The sequence below is a fragment of the Lepidochelys kempii genome, chromosome 1, assembly GCF_965140285.1.
Source record: "Lepidochelys kempii isolate rLepKem1 chromosome 1, rLepKem1.hap1, whole genome shotgun sequence".
NCBI classification, from domain to species: Eukaryota; Metazoa; Chordata; order Testudines; family Cheloniidae; genus Lepidochelys; species Lepidochelys kempii.
Window position 1 is genome coordinate 80,593,957 of NC_136380.1, and position 23,084 is coordinate 80,617,040.

A 23,084-nucleotide genomic window follows, 5' to 3' on the forward strand; every position below is an offset into this window, starting at 1 on the left:
GGGTGGTGTTTATGTGACCATCGCTTATTAGTACTGTAGTGTCCAGGAAGTGGATCTCTTGTGTGGACTGCTCCAGGTTGAGGTTGATGGTGGGATGGAAATTGTTGAAATCATGGTGGAATTCCTCAAGGGCTTCTTTTCCATGGGTCCAGAGGATGAAGATGTCATCAATATAGCGCAAGTAGAGTAAGGGCATTAGGGGACGAGAGCTGAGGAAGCGTTGTTCTAAGTCAGCCATTAAAATGTTGGCATATTGTGGGGCCATGCGGGTACCCATAGCAGTGCCGCTGATTTGAAGGTATACATTGTCCCCAAATGTGAAATAGTTATGGGTAAGGACAAAGTCACAAAGTTCAGCCACCAGGTTAGCCGTGACATTATCGGGGATACTGTTCCTGATGGCTTGTAGTCCATCTTTGTGTGGAATGTTAGTGTAGAGGGCTTCTATATCCATAGTGGCCAGGATGGTGTTTTCAGGAAGATCACCGATAGATTGTAGTTTCCTCAGGAAGTCAGTGGTGTCTCGAAGATAGCTGGGAGTGCTGGGAGTGTAGGGCCTGAGGAGGGATCTACATAGCCAGACAATCCTGCTGTCAGGGTGCCAATGCCTGAGATGATGGGGCGTCCAGGATTTCCAGGTTTCTGGATCTTGGGTAGCAGATAGAATACCCCAGGTCGGGTTTCTAGGGGTGTGTCTGTGCGCAAGGGTGGGATTTTCTCATACAGCTAAATGATTTAGGAGCTTCAATGAAGGCTTTGATTTCTTGTCCTCTTAAATCACTTAGGTGTATGAGAAATATCCCACCCTTACCTGCCTAAATATGAATGCAGGAACCTAAGCAAAGGCACCTTTTCTTTTCTTTTAATTGGCCAATATATGAGTCTGTATTTTTTTAACTGTTGTCATGGCTACATCTTTCAATTTAAAAATCAGCATCTGTAGCAGTCCAAAATAAGTTTCTTTAACTCTCATGCTACTTTATTCAGTAACAACACTGGATAATCAGATGGAAAAAATAAATTACTGGATAGTTTGTTTTATGAAAAATGAATTCAGTATTTTGGGGATGAAACTGAATTCAAATAACTTAACAGAACTTGAATGTAACTTGAATGTAACAATTAGCATATTCTGAATTAGAGACTAACAAATTTATTTGAGCATAAGTTTTCGTGAGCTACAGCTCACTTCATCGGATGCTGTAGCTCATGGAAGCTTATGCTCAAATAAATTGGTTAGTCTCTAAGGTGCCACTAGTGCTCCTTTTTTTTTTTTTTTTTTTTGCGAATACAGACTAACATGGCTGCTACTCTGAAACCTGTCATATGATGAATGTTTATTTTAATGGAAATGGTCAAGAGTTGAATAAAAATTGAAATAAAGTGGTAAGTTTCCATCATTGAATTCCAACATGTCAGTCTTGTTTTGAGAAACATTTTACTAAAATTTTATAAAGTTACATTAAGGAACTCATGAAAACATACTTTAAACTGTATTGATGGGAAGGTTATGTAGAGTATATTCTTGGGGAGTGATTGTTGCACAATAGACTACATCCTGTTGTCTTCAGTGCCTTAAATTTCAAAAATGGGACTCATTTGTGTAATATTGAGTGACCAGGATTCCTTGGACGTGTTATGTGATTTTTGATTTTGCTATTCTTGGAGAAAATGTGCTGCATGTATTATTCCATTGTACAAAACAAAACTACATCTGAACAATGTAAATATTTCTGACTTTGAATATATTATGCACAGGCAGGAAGATGAGGGGCCTGTTTCACTAGATAAGATTCTATGTTCACAAGTGAATAAAAAGGCTGAGGACTAACTTGATTCCTCATACTCATGGGCAAACTCTTTCTCCTTCACTTTGCCTTCTCTAAATTGGTTGTTGGTTTATATAGTGCCACAAATGTATGTGGTACTTCATTAAACAGAGCAAGGCACATTCCTTGCTCTGTAGAGTAATGTTTTAACTGAGCAGGCAATCTAAAACATTTTTGTGTGTGGTGGTCTTGTGAATACTGTAAAGCAAGATGTCTGGGCAATGAGACCTATTACATGCCCCTGGATATGATAAATGGTGACAGCTGAAAAGTCACATCACTAGCTGTGCCTGTACACAAGCTTCTCCACCCTCTTGTTGCACAACAAACAAATATACAGCAAGTACGCTGACTCAAGTGTAGGAGTGGTTATTTGCTATGTACCAGGAAAAGGGATTGTTGAATACCTTTCCTCTCACTATGGTGATTGCCATTTCCTGGTGACTTCTCTGCGGTAACCGTGTTCATTGCTGTCTAGCTGTTCCTTTCATTACACCATACCATTATAAAGAGAGAGCAAGAGTCTTCCACCATAAAAGGTAGACAAACTGTACAAATTCCTGAATAGACTCTTGCTTATTCTGAGGCATCTGGTACTGGTCACTGTCCCGGACAGTGGTGGTGGGATAGCAGGATATATGGGTTATATATATATATATAACTAATTTCCTGCAGTACAGTAATTTCTTTGTCCCTGTTTAAATGTTATGCAAATGGTTTGTGAATATTTCAGTGCTGAGCTTACCCCAGCACGCTTTATTCTAAAAGTAGATGATGTAAGGTTTAATGTCCGAGTCTTCTGAAAAACATGCAGCTTGCATGATTTATAATACACAAATAATATTAAATCTTGCACAGAAAGGCAATGTAGTCAAAACTGTGACTTAGTTAAAAGGGAGCAACATTATTTTTCTCCCCAGTTTTACATCAAGAATATGAAGCAATGACCTAATGTTTAAAGTATTTATCTGCCGGTCTGTTTTGTTTTAATGGTAAAGTGTAGGGTATCTTCAACCGTTCTACTGATTTGCAAATAAAATTATAAAACTTACCTTTGCTTAGAAAAAATTATTTACTAGATTAAGGAGGAGAAATACATGCTGTCGTGAAATATGTATAAAGGAAATGTTATACACTCAGTAGTCTATGCCTTGTCTAAGTTGCTAGGCAGAACTTCAGACATTCTTAAGTCTGAACATTCCAAAAGGTATTTGATCATAGAAGCCATTGTGGCTTGAAAATAATGCTTCAGGCATCTTGTCTATTCTATGGAAGTCTGAAGTATTTTAGGCATCTTCCTATTACATTAGTTGTTTGGTCTAGAAGTAACATTATTCCAGATCAGTGCTTCAGATTTATTATACCTAAAGACAGAACAGTAAAGTAGAAATGTAAGACTATCCCAAACATTTGCATCTACTTTGTAATCCAAAAAGTGTGTATTTGCTCTTGGGTAAAAGCTATACAAACTAAATTATTAGGATTGGATCAACATTCTTGCAGGGTTTAGTGTGTCTGCCACTGGCATAACACAAAAAAGACTATTCTTTCCTATTACATTTTCATTAATTATTATAGTCCAATATCTCTCCTGAAAAATATTGTAAATGGTTCAGCCTAGAGGTAGCACAAACTAACACAAGTTTCTGCTACACAGAACTTTTGTCTTTGCCTAGCTAGTTAGTAAATCCAATATTGAGACTTCTCTTTGAGACGAGCGTTATCAGATAAAGTAGTTTTGCCAAATCTTCTTTCTCTTTGTATTCTCTTCTTCCAAGGAAAACGTAGATATTAAAACCCTGGAAAAATACCCATGTTTAAGTGCATAAAGGAACAATTTTCATACTAAGGCCATTATGTGAAGATTGTTTGTTTGATATTTTAAATCTTTGGTTTCCCCACCCTTGCTGTAGGACATACAGATTTCTGATGAAATATCATATTAAAAATAAGACACTAATAAATGGCTTCTGCAATGGGAAAAAAACAATATATAATATACTAGTAATTTAAACTCACCCTGTAGCCAGTGTATGTAGCAACTGATGTGTATGTAGCGAGATAGCCAAATCTGCCTATGGTTCCTATAAACACACCCTGGTTAGGAGGTTACAGTTCTGTCAAACCAGTTTGGCCCATCTCAAAACCACACATTGCTGTAGTGAAGCAATAAAATAGTAACTGAAAGGAAGTTTCACATTGGAGATCAGAATCACACAGAATAGAATAAGGGGGGGTGGGTGGGTGATGGAAGAATGGTTTGGGGAAAGGGATAATGCAATGGTTAGGAAAGACATTACCATGAGATGTCACTATGCTGTAGTTGCTGCCCATTGTTTACCTCATGGGCCAGGATCCCCCAATTTCCCTCCCTCACCTTAAAAGAATAGATACTATTCTTATAGATACTACTAGGTAGATACTGTTAAGAGTTCTGCAGGGTCATACCCTGGATCAAGTCCAGCAGTTAATAGCAGCAGTTAATAGAAAGAGCAGTGACGCTGGCTATTAACCCACAACTATGGTGATTTCCTCAGGACTTTCACAGACTTGTGTACCTTCCCTACCCATTATGAAATGTTTGCCATCCAACTTCTGTATCTGTCATTCACCTGCTAGTTTTGCACATGGAATCGGTTGGAAAATATTAGGCCCAGAGGGAGATGAGAAAAACAGGAGAGGGAAGAGATGAGATGTAAAAGCTATCAATGCTCAGAAATCTTGTGAAAAATGTGTGTGTTTTTTTTGTTTGTTTGTTTTTACCACCTTTTTACTGGGTCAGACCAGTGGTCCATCCATCCTGATATTGTGTCTTCTGACACTGGCCAGTGCCACATGCTTCAGAGGGAATAAACAGAACAGGACAATTGTCAAGTGATCCATCCCTGTTGACCTGTCCCAGCTTCTGGGTGTCTGATGTTTAGGAACATAGCGCATGGGGTTGCATCCCTGACTATCTTGGCTAATGGCCATTGATGAACTTATCCTCCGTGAATGTATTTCATTCTTTTTTTTAACCCAATTATACTTTTGGCCTTCACAATATCCCCTGGCAACGAGTTATACAATATGTGCATTGTGTGAAGTAGAACTTCCTCATGTTTGTTTTAAACCTGCTGCCTATTAATTTTGTTGGGCGACCCCTGGTCCTTCTGTTATGTGACAAGGGAAAAAACACTTCGTTCTTGATTTTATAGACCTCTGTCATATCCCTCCTTTGTTGTCTCTTTTCTAAACTGAACAGTCCCAGTTTTTAAAATCTTTGTATGGAAGCTGTTCTATACCCCTAATCATTTTTGATGACCTTCTCTGTAACTTTCCCAATTCTAATATCTTTTTGAGATGGGGCAATCAGAACTGCATGCAATATTTGAGATTTGGGCGTACCATGGGTTTATCTAGTGGCATTATGATATTTATGGTCTTATTATTTAGACCTTTCCTAATGATTCCTAACATTGTTAGGTTTTTTGACTGCCACTGTGAATTGAGCAGATGTTTTCATAGAATTATCTATGGTGACTCCAAGATCTTTCTTGACTCGTGACAGCTAATTTAGACCTCATCATTTTGTATGCATAGTTCGGATTATGTTTTACAATATACGTTACTTTGCATTTATCAACATTGGATTTCATCTGCGTTTTTGTTGTGCGGTCACCCAATTGTGTGAGATCCCTTTGTAACTCTTCATAGTCAGCTTTGGATTTCACTATCTTGAATAATTCAGTAGCTTGTTTGAACTTTTCCACCTCATTATTTACCCCCTTTTTTAGATCATTTATGAATAGGTTGAATAGCACAGGTTCCAGTACAGATCGTGGAGGGACCCTTCTGTTTACCTCTTTCAGTGTGAAAACTGACCATTTATTCCTATCCTTTGTTTCCTACCTGTATGTAACCAGTTACTGATGCATGAGAGGACCTTCCCTCTTATCTCATGACAGCTTTACTTTTCTTAAAAACCTTTGGTGAGGGACCTTATCAAAGACTTTCAGAAAGTCCAAGCACACTGCATCAGCTGAATCATCCTTTTCCACATGCTTGTTGACACCCTGAAGGATTTGAATAGATTGGCAAGGCATGATTTCCCTTTACAAAAACCATGTTGATTGTTCCCTAACATAGTGTTCATATGTGTCTGTTCTTTATTATAGTTTCAACCAGTTTGTCTGGTACTGACATTAGGCTTACAGGCCTCTAATTGCCGGGATCGCCTCTGGAGCCTTTTAAAAAATAATTGGCATTATATTAGTTACCATCCAGTCATCTCATATGGAGGCTGATTTTACGTGATTAGTTACATACCACAGTTAGCAGTTCTGCAATTTCACATTTGAGTTCCTTCAGAACTCTTGGGTGAATACCATCTGGGTCTGTTGACTTATTAATGTTTATCAATTTTGTATATCAGTTATGTATTGAAAGTTTATATTGCAACTTCAGTTACAAAACAGATACATTCTGGTATGGAATGAACATTTATTTACTGCATAAAGTTGAAGTCCAATCTTCCGTTGTCTGTGTCGCAAGAGGTTGATTATAGTTTGCACAAGCCTCTTCCATCTTAAGGTCTGTCTACACTGCACACTCCTGTCAGCAGTGTGTAGAGTACATACCCTACATTCCTGACTCTCAATATGGTATATAGCAGTGTGGACAGTGAGACACTGCTTAGGTGAGTAAAGACACACACATGTCTCCTGTGGGTATGTGCCCTACAATGCTCTCTACTTGCCTAAGCAGTATTTCCCTGTCTACACAGCTATTTTTAGTACTGTGGTGTCCTGCGGCTTGTCTCCCACTGCCAGTCTTTCCCCACATCAGGGAAATGGTGAGGCAATGAGCACAGGCAGTGCTGGAGCTTTTCCCTGCTACATGAAGACTCCGGCCACGGGAAAAGGCTCTGGCAGAGGGAGGCAGCGGCAAAAGGCTCCCACGGCTCCCTGATGCTTCTCTCTGCCAGACCCTTGTACTGATATGTGTTGCTATGCACAGCAGTGTGGGCATAGCTTGTTTTTCACTGTGGTATTTAGCTACACACATCCTACATGCCACTGTAAGAGGTGTGGAGTATAGGCGTAGCCTTAGATATACTCAAATTTAGATATCACAGTTCTGCCTATAAACTTTGTGTATTACAAGTAGCTTAATCTTACTATAATTGAATGTAATTCGATATTTCCTTTTTCCTTTTATTCATTTGACACTAACAGCAACAAAAGTGCTGTCACTGTTTCCCTTGTCTCATTAACATATTTGTCTTTCATGCAGAAACAAGAAAATTTCACTAAAGCGATGACAAAAACCTCAAAGTAGTCCAGGGGACTCAGGCAGATGTGGTATCTGAAATTACTTGTAGTTCATTGTGTAAACTGACTAGAGCTCTGTGAAGCTCTTCTTTTTGTCTCTTTCACCAACAGAAGTTGGTCTAATAAAAGACATTATCTCACCTATCTTGTCTCTCTCACATTCTGGGACCAGCACAGCTGTATAACACTGCAAACAACAATGGTAGATTTCAAATGGTCAGCATCCCATTAATACATATCTTGAGCTGACAGAAGGTGAGTTACGGCAATCAGACAGAATTTAGTGAGTCAAGTTATTTACAAACTTGTTTTCGTTCTGTCCATATCTGTTGTACCATGTGACCATATACTACTCACAGTGAAACTCTACCCTATTATGAAACACACATAGCAAATTTAAACAATAGTGGGTAGGGCAGTAGCAGGCAAATTGAACCTTGTGTAAACACAATGGCAGATATGTATTACCCCATCCATAGTAAACTATATAGTTTTTGAAGATAGACATATCCTCCCACACAATGGTCATTAAAATAGAAAATGCAGCTTGGGGAATGGGCAATGTGATGTTAATCCTTTTGTGTAGTTAAAAAATGTTGCCAATCCTAAACAATGTTGTAGCCAAGAGACTAATTGTATGCTTCTAATGCTGGAATGTGCTAATAAAATAGCACAAAAATGACACTTCTAGTGAATCAGTGCAGAGTTCTGAAATGTTATCTATGAATTTCAGATAATGCGGTTCTGAAAGGTTTCCTATAGACTCTCAAAGTTAGGTACTTGGTAAATGTGCTCTTCCTGTGTTTTGCTTCTGGCTGGGACTTGGCATACAAATTGTTGGCTCAGGAGCAATTCTTATCCTCATTCCAACTTCAGTTCAATGTGTTTGAATGTATTGACTAAGAGTGGGAATGAAAACGGCAGCTTTGAATGTATTTGTACTTACAGGATTATTGGAAGCTTTTCAAATTATGGTTTGAAAGGATAACGCTTGTGCACTTACGTACTATGATTATGCTGAAAATGTCAATATTCCTTTTGGCTACACTAAATTAAAGTGTACTTAAGTAAAATGCTAAAAGCTACATAAATAATGAAAATGGAATGTCTTGAGTCACACCCTAATATCTGTTATCTCAGTTATTTGTGTTTCTGGAAAACCACTTTCTGTGTAATATGTATTCTTCAAGCTGGTTGAATTTTCCTCTAGTGGCTAATAAAATGTACCCTTTAGTGTATCATCACTTCCACTTGAGTAGAATGTGCCACTTTAATGGGAGCAGCCTCAGGAAGCCAATTGTTTTCCTGTTTGTTAAATTGAATTTCTTGTTGCATTTATGGGATGATGTTAACTGCTCAAGATGTTGTGTTGGCATGATTTTCAGCTGAACTCTTTGCAACCGGTAATACTATCAGTTAAGGTCATAGATTGTGTGTTTTGTTTTGTTTTTGTTTTTTTAACTACCCTCTCTTACAATGTCAATCAGAAATAGCCAGTGTTGAGTAAGTAGGTTTGCTAATTTGTGTTTAGAGTGGGCAGGGTTTTTTTGGCTGAATAGTTTATTCACCAAAACATGCAGTTTGGGGCTGCGGGAACTGAAAATATTTGTGAATTTGGGTTGAATGTGGTGAATTGCTTCATATTTAAAAAAAAAAAAAGGAACATTTAAAAAAAAGTTTGTTTTGTTTTGACTCTTTCAAAATGAAATGTTTAGTTTTTTGTTTTAAAACAATATTTTGTTTTGAAGATCTTTATTTAAAGAACACCTGAAAATTAACAAGAAACTCTCACTTCCGGTTCAACAAAATACCTTGTTAACGAGGTTTTTTTCTTTTTTGTTTTGGCCAGAAACTGAAAAATTTCTGGTTTTAGATAGACCTGAAATACTTTTTTTTTTTCCAGATTTTTTTTCCCAGCTTGGCCAGAAACTGGAAAATCAATTAGTTCAACTCTACTTGAAACTTTCAATTTACCAATCTAACATTAATTTTCTGCAATAATAAATGGTTTATAAAATAAGACCATTCTTCATTAAAATAAAGTTAGTTGCAAGAGATGTAAGAATAGTTTAATGTTCAAGTAAATATCATTCAAATAGGGTGGCTACTTTTGAACTGGATTCCTATCTCAATCTCAAGAAGCAGAACCTATGTAATGTTTATAGAATAAATAATAGAAAAATCTGATCTCTTGGGATATAATCCCATGAGGGGCCTGGGTAATATCAGAAAAGCAACATTTGAATGGATTATGCCCTCATAATTTCAGGTTTTAAATATTCTCTCCAACAAGGACATCTGCTGCTATTGCTCTTTTATGGGGTGAATTTGCATAGGCATGGGTCACTTCTTCTCACTGGACAAATAAGAATAATTAAGATAATGGCCTTTGGTGTCCAGTGCCAGGGTCCTAGGGAGATCACACTTGAGAAACACACAATGGAATGCAGAAATTTTGCTAAACTGATTCAAGTTTGTACTGATGATCAAGGTTTTTCAGTTCAGTACAGTATAACTCAAGTTTTAGAAGGCAACACAATGGCTTAGTGAGCTTCTGAATTTCCGTAGCTTGTGCTGTTTGAATTTTGTGGTTCTGTGGTAACGTGATTGGCCTGGGGCAAAAAATAAGATGACAATATTCACTTTTCTGTTCATAGCTAAGTCTTCAGATTTGGTTCTTCTTGTTCTGCGTTTTACTTTTTTTTTTTCAGATTCCTTTTTTTTATTCTATTGTTTTAGTTTCAACTCATGTGTAATTTCTCTGTCTAGCTTTAATAGAAATCAGAAAGCCACTACCTCCACCATTCTGGGAATGAATGAGAATTCAGATGACACTAACTTATTTCAAAGTCAAGCAACAATTATAATACCTAAATGACCATGTGCGGCTGGCTTGAAATGCAGGTCTGAATATACAAAGCAGCACTAGTTAGGTCATCCATTGCCTCTGCTTGTTGTTAGTTGTCATTGCCCACGAATATTTTGCTCTTGGTGTCCCCTGAGTCCAGTACCAAATAGCCTGGTGGAACTGCAAAGCATATATGCTTGGATCTCCATAAAGTCCTGAAGTGTGTTGCTACACAAATATGCATGGGCTTGTTTTTGGTGAAGTTAGTTGTGGAAAACCCACATCCTCTCAGTACAGGGCTGCAGGTCAAAGACAACGGTATTTACTCCAATATAATATATCCAGAAAGGTAGATGGGTTGATGGTTAAAAGCTTTGTTAAACAGGCATGTGTGCTGTCATTTGTTGCCAGGGTAGTGTTTAAGTGCACCTTCTGAGTGGTCCACTAACACAGGGCACTCTTTTTCCTATTCACTCCGTTCCTGGGTGAGAGATCTACAAGATTATTAATTCATCCATTGTGGTAAAATACAAAGTTTCTTATCACTAGGCCTCTGTGTGGAGTCAAAGCATTGACGCCCCGTGAAGGGTGACTGCTGTAGCCTAAGGAAATTGGTATAATAAATTCAGTAGAACCTGCAAAATGTAAAGATATGTCTTCCTGCTAATTTACCTCCAAAGTCCCTAGAAATGCTTTACTTTTCCCAAGGATCTTTTCAGACTTCGTCTTTCTTTTACTGCTGTGAGTTCCAGCATAATACGTTCTAGCTCTTATGATGTTTCAAACAAGAAGAGATTCTCTCCTTAAAAAGCAAGATTTCAGTCACAACACTGATTACATCCATCAGGAAATACAATGTGACCAAAAACTTGTTATCTTAATCTCCTCCTTAACCTGAACTAGGATCATTCTTATTGGCTCTTGAACTCGGTTTTCCTAAAGGGCAATAGCCCAGTGATAACTTTCGATAAGTCCTGCCTGTGCTGTGGCTTGGTTATCTACTACCAAGGTGTGCCTGGTAGATTCCTCTGAAATGGCTTTTGGTTGTCTAAAAGCATCTGCAAGGCTTGAAATTGCTTTTTTAAAAAAATTTTTTTAATTAAATTAAAACTTTTAATTAAATAGAAACCCAGAATAGCAAGCTCAGAGTAATGGTTGATGCAGCGCACAGAAAAATGAGAAGTATTTTGTCTAAACTTGGTTTGTAAGTCATTTGAACCACCTATATTAACTGCTGTACCAGTTCAGCCAGTTGTGATTTGAACTGTCTGCCTTGACCCTAGAAACTCCATTAGCTGTTATGCATTCCAAGTCAATTTTGTCAGCAAAAATTGCCCAACCTGCACCAATCTGATGGATGTATGCTGATTCACTCAGCTCTAGACCTGTCAGCAGCTCTATCAGCAAGCACTGTAGTAAACCTGTCTTTCTGTGTGCATTTGAGATGTCTATTTTCTTTCCTGAAAGGATGCTGATTTTGACTACCTGTTTTTAAAAAGTTTTCCAAGAATCACTTTTGTGCTTTCTTCCATTCTATCTCTCATTAGAGTTGCCAGTCATCTGGTTTTCGACCGGAATGCTTGGTCGAAGAGGGACCCTGGCGGCTCTGGTCAACGCTGCTGACTGGGCTGCTAAAAGCCTGATCAGTGGCACAGCAGAGACCTGGGGCTAAGGCAGGCTCCCTGCATGCCCTAGCTCTGCATGGCTCCCAGAAATGGCTGGCATGTCCCTGTGGCCCCTAGGCACAGGGGTGGCCATGGGGGCTCTGCGCAGTACCCCCACCCTGAGCACCGGCTCCGCAGCTCCCATTGGCTATGGTTCTCAGCCAATAGGAACCAATGGGAGCTGCGGAGGCGGCACGTATGGACACCTGTGGGTGCGGGCAATGCACGGAGTCGACTGGCTGCCCCTGTGCCTAGGAGATGGACATGTCGCCGCTTCCAGGGAGTCTGCCTTAGCCCCGTTGCACCACCAACTGGGAGCTGCCTGAGGTAAGGACTGCCTGGCTGGAACCAAAACCCCCTCCCGTGCCCCAACTCTCTGCCCCAGCCCTGAGCCCCCTGCTGCACCCAAACTCCCTCCCGGAGCCCGCACGCCCTCCTACATCACAACCCCAGGCCTGAGCCCCCTCCTGTACCCCAAATCCCTCATCCCCAGTTCCATCCCAGAGCCCGCACCCCCACCCACACTATGAACCCCCTCAGTCCCAGCCTGGAGCCCCCTCTTGCACCTCAAACTCCTCATCCCTGGGCCCACCCCAGAGCCTGCACCCCCCACCGGAGCCCTCACCCACTCCCACACCCTTACCCCAGCCTAGTTAAAGTGAGTGGGGGTGGGGCAGGGGCAGGGGCAGGGCAGGGGTGTTCAGTTTTGTGTGATTAGAAAGTTGGCAGCCCTATCTCTTATGCATAGGAGGAGCTCCCCACAGAGATCCACAAATTGACTTTGTTCTCACCCTTGAAGTCCCTCTTTAAAACTTTTCTGTGGGTGTGTCTACATTTCATGCTGCTTTTGTTTTGTGTAGAGTACGTACCTGCGTAGCCCCCTAACATGATGTAAATAGCAGTGTAGCTGGTGGGGCATGCCTTAGGCAGCTGGCATAAAGACATACCTGAAGGGTGTGGGTATGTATGCGAGTACATTCCTACTCTTTGTGACTACCTGTTTACAGTACTATTTTTAGCAGGGTAATGTCCCACTGCCTCCCTGCCGCTCAAGTCCTTTTTCCCTTCCATAGGAAAAGAATCCCCCAGAGGGGAAAGGCTCTGCCAGCTCCCTGTTGCTGGAGCCTTGCCTGCAGCAGGGAGCTGCTGAAACCTTTTCCAGCTGCCTCCCCTCTGCCAGAGCCTTTCACTGACACGTGTAGCTACATGCTGCTGTGTGGCTGCAGCTTGCTTTCACGTAGCTACTAGGGCTGTCAAGCGATTAAAAATTTAATCGTGATTAATCACACTGTTAACCAATAATAGAATACCATTTATTTAAATATTTTGGATGTGTTCTACATTTTTCAAATATATTGATTGCAGTTACAACACAGGATACAAAGTGTACAGTGCTCACTTTAAATTTTTATTAAAAATATTTGCACTGTATAAAAACAAAAAATGTATGAAACTGAAAATACTATTTCTACTTATCGTTTTTACAGTGCAAATATTTTTAATCAAAAATATAAAGTAAGAACTGTACACTTTGTATTCTGTGTTGCAATTGAAATAGATACATTTGAAAATGTAGAAAAACATCCAAAAATATTTAATAAATTTCAAATGGTATTCTATTGTTTAACAGTGCGATTAATTTTTTTTTAGTTAATCAGATGAATTAACTGATTTAATCAACAGCCCTAGTGGCTATACATACACTACCTGCTGCAGCCAGTGTTGTGTAGCATAGAAGTAACTGACCAGGGTGCCTGAAAACAAAAAAACTTGACAATGATTAAGCAACTGATATGATTTGACTTCTGCTTATCATGCCTCAGTTATTGTTTTGTTGTCCTTCACTCTGTTCATTGCACCCACTGGTTATCTATAGTCAGTTGGATTGTAAATTCTTTGGGGAAGTGAAACATTCTTTTTGTTCCATATTTTTACTGTGCCTACAATGATGAGGCCCTGGCCTCATAATTCTAATAATAAATATTAGTGAGAGACTTAACAATTGCAGTTAAAGATTTTTGCTCCATGAGTGTTTGTTTTGATCCATTTTTAAGGCCAGTTTTGGCTGCAAGTTTCTGAATACTTCTAAGTCTCCCAAACTGTGATCATGTTTCATGACACTGAGTAGAGGAAAGCAAACTTCTGAATCTCTTCCCATTATATTTTATGTAGCAGCCTAAGAACAGGGATTTAATGTGAACAAAGTGACTATTTGCTGTTTCCTTATTTCATGTAAGATATAGGAAACCATTTTGAAAGTTTTACACACACTTTCAAGAGGGCTGTCCTTATCAGAAAGCTGTTCATGTGTCTGCGAATACAGCTATTAATATATGACATGAACCCCCTTATTGGTTGTTACCATTCATGCATTTTTCAGCATGATGTCAGATCTCATCTTTCTTTTTTACATGAGGAGGGACCATTATAAACATCTAGTTTGGACTTCCATAACACAGACCAAAGAACCTCGCCAGATATAATTTCTATGTCGAGACTGATTCTTAATGTATTCTTCTGTGCCATGTGTACTTTGTTGAATTGGCCCATGGCTTCCAATAATATCCTCTGCTGGTCCAGAATGGCTGGCTAGTCAATTCTGACCACCCCAAAAAACCCTTAGCAGGATGATTTGATGCGTCCCAGGCATTTTTTCAGATTTTTAATAAAATTAACTCTGTGGTTTTCACATAAGTATTTTAAAACAATGTATAAATTAAGGATTGATTTGAAAATTAAACTGCCTGGCGTCAGTAATTGCAAAGGTATATAAAGTGTGTATGAGAGGACACCTCCCTCCAAAAAAACCAAATTAATATATTTTGCAGCAGCAGCAGTTATTCCCGTGTGCTCACACCCTCTCCTCCCCCCCTTTCCCCGTGTGTGTATATAACATAAAAAATAATCCCCTGACTGATATCCTTTTCACTTGTCTCTTCCCAAAATGCTGAAATGATACTAGGATATGTAGTCAGCAAGAAAAGAGAATAATCTGAAAAGAGATGGGGGTGTTGATGAAGTGCAGAGATAGATCATCTTGCAAGAACAAATCTTATTTCCTTTGGTATTTGGTAGGTCAGATGATATGCCCATGGTCTAAATGGTTGGTCATGTCCTGAAATCAGTTATGCCCATTACATAAATGCACCACACCCTGCATAGCCTGTTAAGGACTAAGGATCAGAACATGTTGCAGTCAGTCATAAATCTTACCCTTAACATCTGAACATGCTGTCCTCTAGTGATATGTAACAAATAGGATGATATTGAACAGAGATGGTCATGAGTAATGAAGTGCTTAGATCACTTACTTTTTATTGACATTTCAAGTATTTTGATTCCATGTGTAACAGGGTATACAATATCATGTTATGGTGTTACTTCACTTAAGGTCTTCTTTTCATAAAGATTGTTACCATAATATCAAAATACATATTTTCCTTTTGAATTAAACTGTCACCCTAGTAATAAAGACCCATCAGAGGTAGCCAAATTAGTTTAGATTTTTCCATATATGCAGTCTTTTGACCTGTGACACAGGATATGATCCTAGAGAGATATTGAAACAAGCCTATTTCAGATTGTGTGTGGGTGAAATTGCTTTTTAAAATAATTAATGAAACCAATATAGCTGAAATGCTAGTTGGAGAACATACAGTTCGGATGGATATTAATGTTAAGGAAGACTAGGTAATAAGCTAAGGCCCAGTGTGGCCTATAGTAGTTAGAAGTGTTTTAGCATAAGGAATGTCAGAATTAGCATAAGCAGCTTGACCTGAGTTTATAAGATTTAGTAACACTTGTTTTTAACAAAGCACTTAAGTGCAAAAGAATAGTTTATGCTTGAAATAATGGATTTTCAGGGGATTTTTTACTATGGGTAACCAAGAGGTTAACCACGTTACCATACCAAAAACACTGGGAAATGTCTGAATGGAGTATTGACCCAGATAATTTATGTCAGCAATCGGAACCCTGAGTATGGGTACCCAGAAAGCAACACATGAATAAGGGGCCAAGACCTAAGTAAATATGATCATGGGTATGTAAAACCTGATGCATGAATGTTCACAAGTGAGACATCAGGAATGAGTGAGTAGGTGGCAGCCCAAATTGTCGTCATTTCTTGTGGTGATCTCCACTTACTGTTTCTTTATCTTTGCTCTTGCCAGTCTCTAATGTTGTAAGTATGTCAGCATTGGGGATTGTTCTATTCTGCACTGGCTCTGAGGCTGTAAGTATGCACAATTCAGGGGTTTGTTCGGTTATGCTTAAACCACAGAATCTTATTTTTCTATGATGTCAACTATACTTGCCTGTACTAAATACAACTCCATCTGTATGTGCTTCACCAATATCATCATCTTAATTAACTCTCTAAGATGCTGTCTGAATATAAAGAACCTGTTTGTGACAAGTGCATTTGCACCTTAAAATAATCCAAGGTTTCAAGTCAAAACATAAGGATACAATAATATGTTCTTAAATAACTTGCCTACAAACTTGGGCCTTAATCTTTCAGTCTAGTACTACTATGAAGTACAAATCACAGCATAAAAATCAAGGATTTCGGCATTCCAATAGCTGAGTTATGTCTCCTTCCCACACTCTTTCCCCCTTTTCAATAGCAAAATGGGAAAAAGGGAATTCACTTCAGCAATTGTCAAGGTTCCTTCTCCACTCTGAACTCTAGGGTACAGATGTGGGGACCTGCATGAAAACCTCCTAAGCTTACTTTTACCAGCTTAGGTTAAAACTTCCCCAAGGTACAAACTATTTTACCCTTTGCCCTTGGACTTCCACTGCCACCTCCAAACATTTATCTGGGTTTATTTTATTAGGAAAGCGTCTTTCCCCCCAAAATCCTCCCAATCCTTGCACCCCACTTCCTGGGGAAGGTTTGGTAAAAATCCTCATCAATTTGCATAGGTGACCACAGACCCAAACCCTTGGATCTTAAGAACAATGAAAAAAGCATTCAGGTCTTACAAGAAGAATTTTAATAGCAGAAACAGTAAAAAAGAAGTAACAATAAAAAAATCACCTCTGTAAAATCAGGATGGTAAATACCTTACAGGGTAATTAGATTCAAAACATAGAGAATCCCTCTAGGCAAAACCTTAAGTTACAAAAAGACACACAGACAGGAATATCCATACTATTCAGCACAGCTTAATTTCTCAGCCATTTAAAGAAATCATAATCTAACGCATATCTAGCTAGATTACTTACTAAATTCTAAGACTCCATTCCTGTTCTGTCCCTGGCAAAAGCATCACCCAGACAGAGATTTGTTTTCTCCCTCTCCCCAGCTTTTGAAAGTATCTTGTCTCCTCATTGGTCATTTTGGTCAGGTGCCAGCGAGGTTATCCTAGCTTCTTAACCCTTTATATGTGAAAGGATTTTTCCTCTGGCTAGGAGGGATTTTAAAGGTGTTTACCCTTCCCTTTATATTTATGATAGCAATGAAGTGCCATTCAGTTCAAGAAAGGATGTTGATAATGGAAAAAGTGTAAAAACAATAATTCTTCCCACTTTCAAAGAATTAATAATTACAGGTTTTATAACAGGTAGGTATTACCATATAAGGATAATGTGCTAGATGCTTCCTGGTATACTTACACTGCACAAGGTCTTGTCTCAGAAAAGTTTACAATTTAATATTAACATTTAAGTAAAATGGGCTACTTCTGTTTTGAGACCAGTAATACATGGTGAACTGTGTAATGTGGAAAACAGTGTTTCTCAAGCTCAAGCCATCAATTTTAAATTGCTCACTGAGGGGCCCTTTAAGTTAGCTATACATCATGATCAAGTTTTTAAAGTCAGTATCAAGGATCTCTAATTTGGCCATGCTGAAGTTTTATTTGAATGCCAACACTATTCTTGTGTAGCTTGAAAGCTTGTCTCTTTCACCAACAGAAGTTGGTCCAATAAAAGATATTGCCCCACCCACCTTGTCTCCAACACTATTCTTTATTATTATAGTATTCAGAATCTCATAGTAAACCTATCTGAATTTAAAAATTTCTTAAAATATATCAGTCTGACAATTTCCACTAGATATATAGCACCATTAATGCAGATGCCTTAGGAGCTGTAAAAAGAATTAATTTAAAAGGCTAACATGTGTCTAGTGCAAACTGTCTTTTAATTTTAGATTTATAATTTTAACAAGTCCAGAAGTCTAATGCAAACCTCTGCAAACTCCTCACAATGAAATCAGACTAATTTTTTGTTGGAAAGTGTTGGGTCCTTCCCAGCTGCTGTCATGTGTCCGTGAACTTGGTGGTTATGAAAGGTGCTCCATTGACAAGTCTGGAGAATGAAGTTTTCTTTATTTAGAGAACAGGCACAGCATAAGCAATGACAAGTTAAGATTCCCCACATTGTGCCACTAGAGCCAATTCTGTGTTCTGGAGGGACACTCTCAATGAGTTAGACAGTTGCTGTCTCAATGAGCAATATATTTTTTGACTACTGCAGATAGGTTTGCCAACTTTCTAGTTGCACAAAACTGAACACCCTAGCCCTGCCCCCTTCCTGAGGCCCCGCCCCTGCTCACTACATTCCCCCTTCCTCTGTGGCTCGCTCTCCCCCACACTCACTCACTTTCAGTGGCTTGGGGCAGGCAGTTGAGGTGTAGGAGGGGGTGAGGGCTCTAACTGGGGGTGCAGGCTCTGGGGTGGGGCCATAAATGAGGGGTTCAGGGAGGGGGCTCCAGGCTGGGGCAGAGAGTTGGGGTGTGGGATGGGGTGAGGGTTCTGGCTGGAAGTGTGGGTCTGGAGTGGGGCTGGGGATGAGGGGTTTGGGGTGCAGGAGGGGGCTACAGGCTGGGGGGTGGGGCCAAGGGATTCGGAGTGCAGAGGGTTGAGGCAGGGGGTTGGGCCGTGGGAGGGGGTGAAGGCTCTGGGCTGGGGGTGTTGGCTCTGGGGTGGGGCTGGGGATGAGGGTGCTCCAGGTTTGGGGGGGCTCTGGGCAGGGGTAGGTGGTTGGAGCTCCGGGCAGGGGTAGGCGGTTGAGGTACAGGAGGGGGTACAGGCTCTGGGGTAGGGCTGGGGATGAGGGGTTTGGGGTGCAGAAGGAGGCTCTGGGTTTGGGGAGGCTCGGGGCTGGGGCAGGGGGATTGGGCTCAGGGTTGGGGCAAGGGCTAACCTCAGGCGGCTTCCGCTCAGCAGCGCAGCGGGGGTCTAAGGCAGTCTGCCTGCCTGCCTGCCTGCCTGTCCTGGCACCGCACTATGTGTGCCGTGGAAGCAGCCAGCAGGTCCTGGTCCTAGGTGGGGGGTCCAGGAGGCTCCATGTGCTGCTCTCGCGCGCACACACACACTGCCCCCACAGCTCCCATGGGCCGGTTCCTGGCCCATGGGAATGCAGAGCCCTGTGGACTCCCTGCCTAGGATTCTGATCTGCTGGCTGCTTCCGGGGTGCAACATGGTGCCAGCCAGGACAGGTTGGGACTCTAGCCTGCCTTATAACCTCCGCACCGCTGACTGGACCTTTAACATCCTGGTTGGCAGTGCTGACCGGAGCCGCCAGGGTCCTTTTTCGACCGGGTGTTTTGGTAGAAAATCAGACACCTGGTCATTCTAACTGCAAATGAGATATTCAATTATGAACTTTTAAATTTGTTTGGAATTTCAACATTGGGATGTGCTTGGTTTGTGGGTTATAGGTCAATAAGTCATTGCAGCTTCGTGAAACACCCAACTGTAGCCACTTTGGTGTTGACTGGAAGAAATATCACATTTACAGTTCCAATTGTGGGTTTATGAATAAACTGTCCATATTTAAGTCCAAATTCTGCCCTGACTTTAAGTATGTACATCAATGAAATAGCAGACCAAGTGAGGATAAAATTTGCCCCCTAGGTATGTTACTCAGTTTTTAACTAGATCAGTGCCTCCTATCATTTTTGAGTTTGAATCATAACTACAACTCTAGGTCCCAGTCCTGCAAACATGATTTCCACTCTTCTAGAGTTCACTTTTACTAGCTAATGCAGGTGATTTAAAATTTAGTGTTTGCAGAATCTGGGGCCTAGTTTAATTTATGGAATACAAACTCTTATATAAACTGTCTATATTTAAATCTTTAATGTAAGTAATACAATCAATATAAGAAAAAAATGTTCCTCATTGTATGTAAAACAGGTTGAAAGAGAACAAGGTACTAAAATAAGGTTAAGTGTATCACAAATGCCTATGAATGTTTGGGGAGGGCAGGGCGGGTGCTTCTACTTGAACTTGCTTTCAGATGTGATAATCGGTAAACTTTAATCAGTTAGTGACATCACTTTAAGAGATATTAGCTATAAGTCGATAGAGTCTCAAACACAAGCACACGCTCAAACCATTTTTTTAAACAGGAAAATTATATACATTATCTAGAAGAACAAGTTTCACTATTTTTGTTACAAGATTGTTTTCTGAATGTTTATCGTTTTGAAGCTTCTTATCTAGAAGTGAACACTCTGTCTTCCTGCCTAGTTATTTGTTGTGAATTCTGGAATAACACATGACACCCTACCAAACAAACAGGAAGAGCTTCATAATGTATTCATTTTTCTATTTGATAATCTGGTTTGTTTGTCTCAATAGCCACTTTGGAAATAAACATGACATAACACAGTTTTAAAATAATTTAAAAACTTAACTTTCTGAAAGCTTTTTTTAAATGTAAATTCTCATTTGGTTATTTAGGAACAATGATTTGAAGATAGTGGAACTACTCACATGTTATGCACATTTATCGTTGCAGGATCAGGTCCTTAAAAGCTTTATATTTTTTCCATTTCCCCTTTAATTTACTAACTTCCCTTTCCCCACCTTAATTTTTTTTAAAAGTCACATCAGTAAAGATCCATGACTCATCCTAGAAATAGGTATCAGATTGGATATATTGAGTAAAGGCTGGATGGAATAAGTCAAACGTTGATAGCAAGCTTTAATTTCTCTTTTACAAATATAGTTGAAAAACCCGCTGTCTAGAAAATTCTGCACTGTACTATGTATCATAGTTTTAGCAAAGTGTGTGTATGCAAACTCTGAAAATAGCTGGGAAACATGGAAACTGTTTAGTTCTTCTGTTTCAAATTTACCATGATTTGCACACTTCACAGCAATCGTTTACATTAGAAAATAACGGTAGCTATTCCCAGTGTGTAGCTGGAAATTGGTTCATGCTGAAGGAGATGGAATTTCCTGATATAGTTAAATGTAAACTCTTCTTATGAGGTATAAAAAAACAAACTTGCATTCCTTTGAATGTTTAAGTTTTTATTGATATTACTTCCAAAGAACTCTATGGATATAAATTTCTGACTGTGAAGTCCTGAGTCTTGTAATACTACTTCTCAATCTGTTGCTAGCCCGGTTGTAATTTATTTTTAAAAGACAAATTAACACTGTTGTTTGCTTTACAGGCAGTCACTGGGAAAAGTTTTGGAACCAAAGATTTTCGAGCAGCTTTAGAAAACGGAGTCCTGTTGTGCGAGTAAGTATGGAAAATGTTTGCTATTAATGTAAAAACTGCATAGCTTAAATATATCACCTATTCACTAATGAAGATGAAATTGACCAATTTTTCTCTCAAATATTTTGTTCAACTGATATTTCCTTGGCTGCAAACAATATCTGTCAGAGCAAATTAGATTAAATATACTACTTGGCAGTCTGAGACCACACTGTCGAAGATGGAAGGTGATGGGAAACAGTAATATTCTCCAAGTGGTACTTACTATTAGAGCTGGGTGAAACTTTTCGTCCAAATTTATTTTTAGCAAAAAATGCTGATTTGGAAGCAACAAAATAGTTTGTGAATCCTTGTTTTTGCCAAATTGTTCATATTTAAAAAAAACAAAAACCAACCAACCAAAACACACACAAACCAAAACCCTACCACCGGAATTCCAAGGAAGTCTAAACAATTTGATGTTGTTTGTTTTGTTTTGTTTCAAAATTCTCTTCTAATTTATTTTTGAAAAATTTAAAAATGTTAAAGCACTCTAAATCAATATGAATAGTTTTAGTTCAAACGAACCATTGACACAGATGATGTGGTATAAATTTTCCTCCTTTCTTCACTCACTCTATTGACTTAAATAAGTGCACCATCAGCTTGACTATTTCTAAGATTGCTCGCTGTCCCTAGTAGCTGGAATGTTTCTAGAGGAAACTTCCAAGTTACTGGCATGGAGCTAACAGTGACTCAGAGTAATAGAACTTTCTAAGGTGCCACAAGTACTCCAGAACTTTCACCCTGTCCCTGCATTTTTTTTTTAAAAAAAAAGAAAACTCCAGCAGTGCAAGATCCCAGGACTGCAAGCAGCATTAATCCGCAAGGATTTTAGGGCAGGAGTAAAAGTAATCAGAATGCCAACAACACCGGGAAATATCTAGGTGGGAGCAGAGGAATTCCTAGTAGAATATTTTAAAAAAATAAATTGCACTTTGTGTCTCCAAATTATTTTTAGATGAGTTAGCATGGGGGAATATTAGTTTACATGGGCTACCAAAATATGTATTTCCAAGCCTTTAAGTTTCTCTCTGTACATACCATAAACAATGATTATGGAAAGTGCAGAAACAGTGCAACTTGTTCTGCATTTCTCTCATTGTCCTTATTTGTTGTCTTCTCTCTACTTTCTTTTATTTTTATTTATTTATTCATTCCACTCTCTTCTCCTTCCCATTCTATTTTTCTGGCTGCTTCCTCCATCTTCCCCTGCGGGATACAGGAGTTGACCAGCAAAGTGAACAATGAATTATGATTTCTTAAAAGTAAAAACCACAGTAGAGATGGAGAACTTGTCCTTTCCTTATGCTGCTTCAATCAGATGTTGAGTAGAACAGTGGTTCTCAACCAGGGGTCTGAAGCCCCCTGGGGGCCCGCAAGCAGGTTTCAGGGGATCCCCCAAGCAGGGGCAGTGTTAGTCTTGTTGGGGCTCAGGGAAAAAAGCCGAAGCCCCGGGCCATGAGTCCTGCCACCTGGGGCTGAAGCTGAAGCCTGAGCAATTTAGCTTTGCAGGGAACCCTGTGGCGTGGGGCTCCAGGCAATTGCCCTGCTTGCACCCCCTCCCCCAACATTGGTCCTGTCTTTTATATGCAGAAAAACAGTTGTTGCTGCAAAGGTGGGGCCGTGGACTTTTTCGCATATTGGGGAGGTGGCCTCAGAAAGAAAAATGTTGAGAAACCTGGAGTAGAACAAGAGCTGATGCAATAAAATACGTGGTTTATATCTTTTTAAAGTGTACTTCTTACATTGCAGTAACAACTAATTAGTTCAAAATGATCATGAATTTGAAAGATTTGTTTTAAAAAACAAACTGAACAGTTAGATGGAGTCTTGGAAATATAGTGAGAGAAGTGTGGATTCAAAAAGGAGGTGTGAGCTTTAAAAATAAAGCTAAAATGTTTCTTTCAGCGTTAGAACT

At 39.5% G+C, this 23,084-nt stretch overlaps 1 protein-coding gene across 5 annotated transcripts in view; it reads left to right on the plus strand.

Moving 5' to 3' along the window:
- The window catches only part of LMO7 (LIM domain 7), a 174,148-nt gene that overhangs the window by 27,242 nt on the left and 123,822 nt on the right, over positions 1 to 23,084 (plus strand). For all 5 annotated transcript variants that reach the window (XM_073346972.1, XM_073346981.1, XM_073347005.2 and 2 more), the window contains one exon: positions 21,075 to 21,145. In XM_073346972.1, coding sequence (XP_073203073.1) covers positions 21,075 to 21,145 — 71 coding nt within the window. The remainder of the gene's footprint in view (positions 1 to 21,074; positions 21,146 to 23,084) is intronic.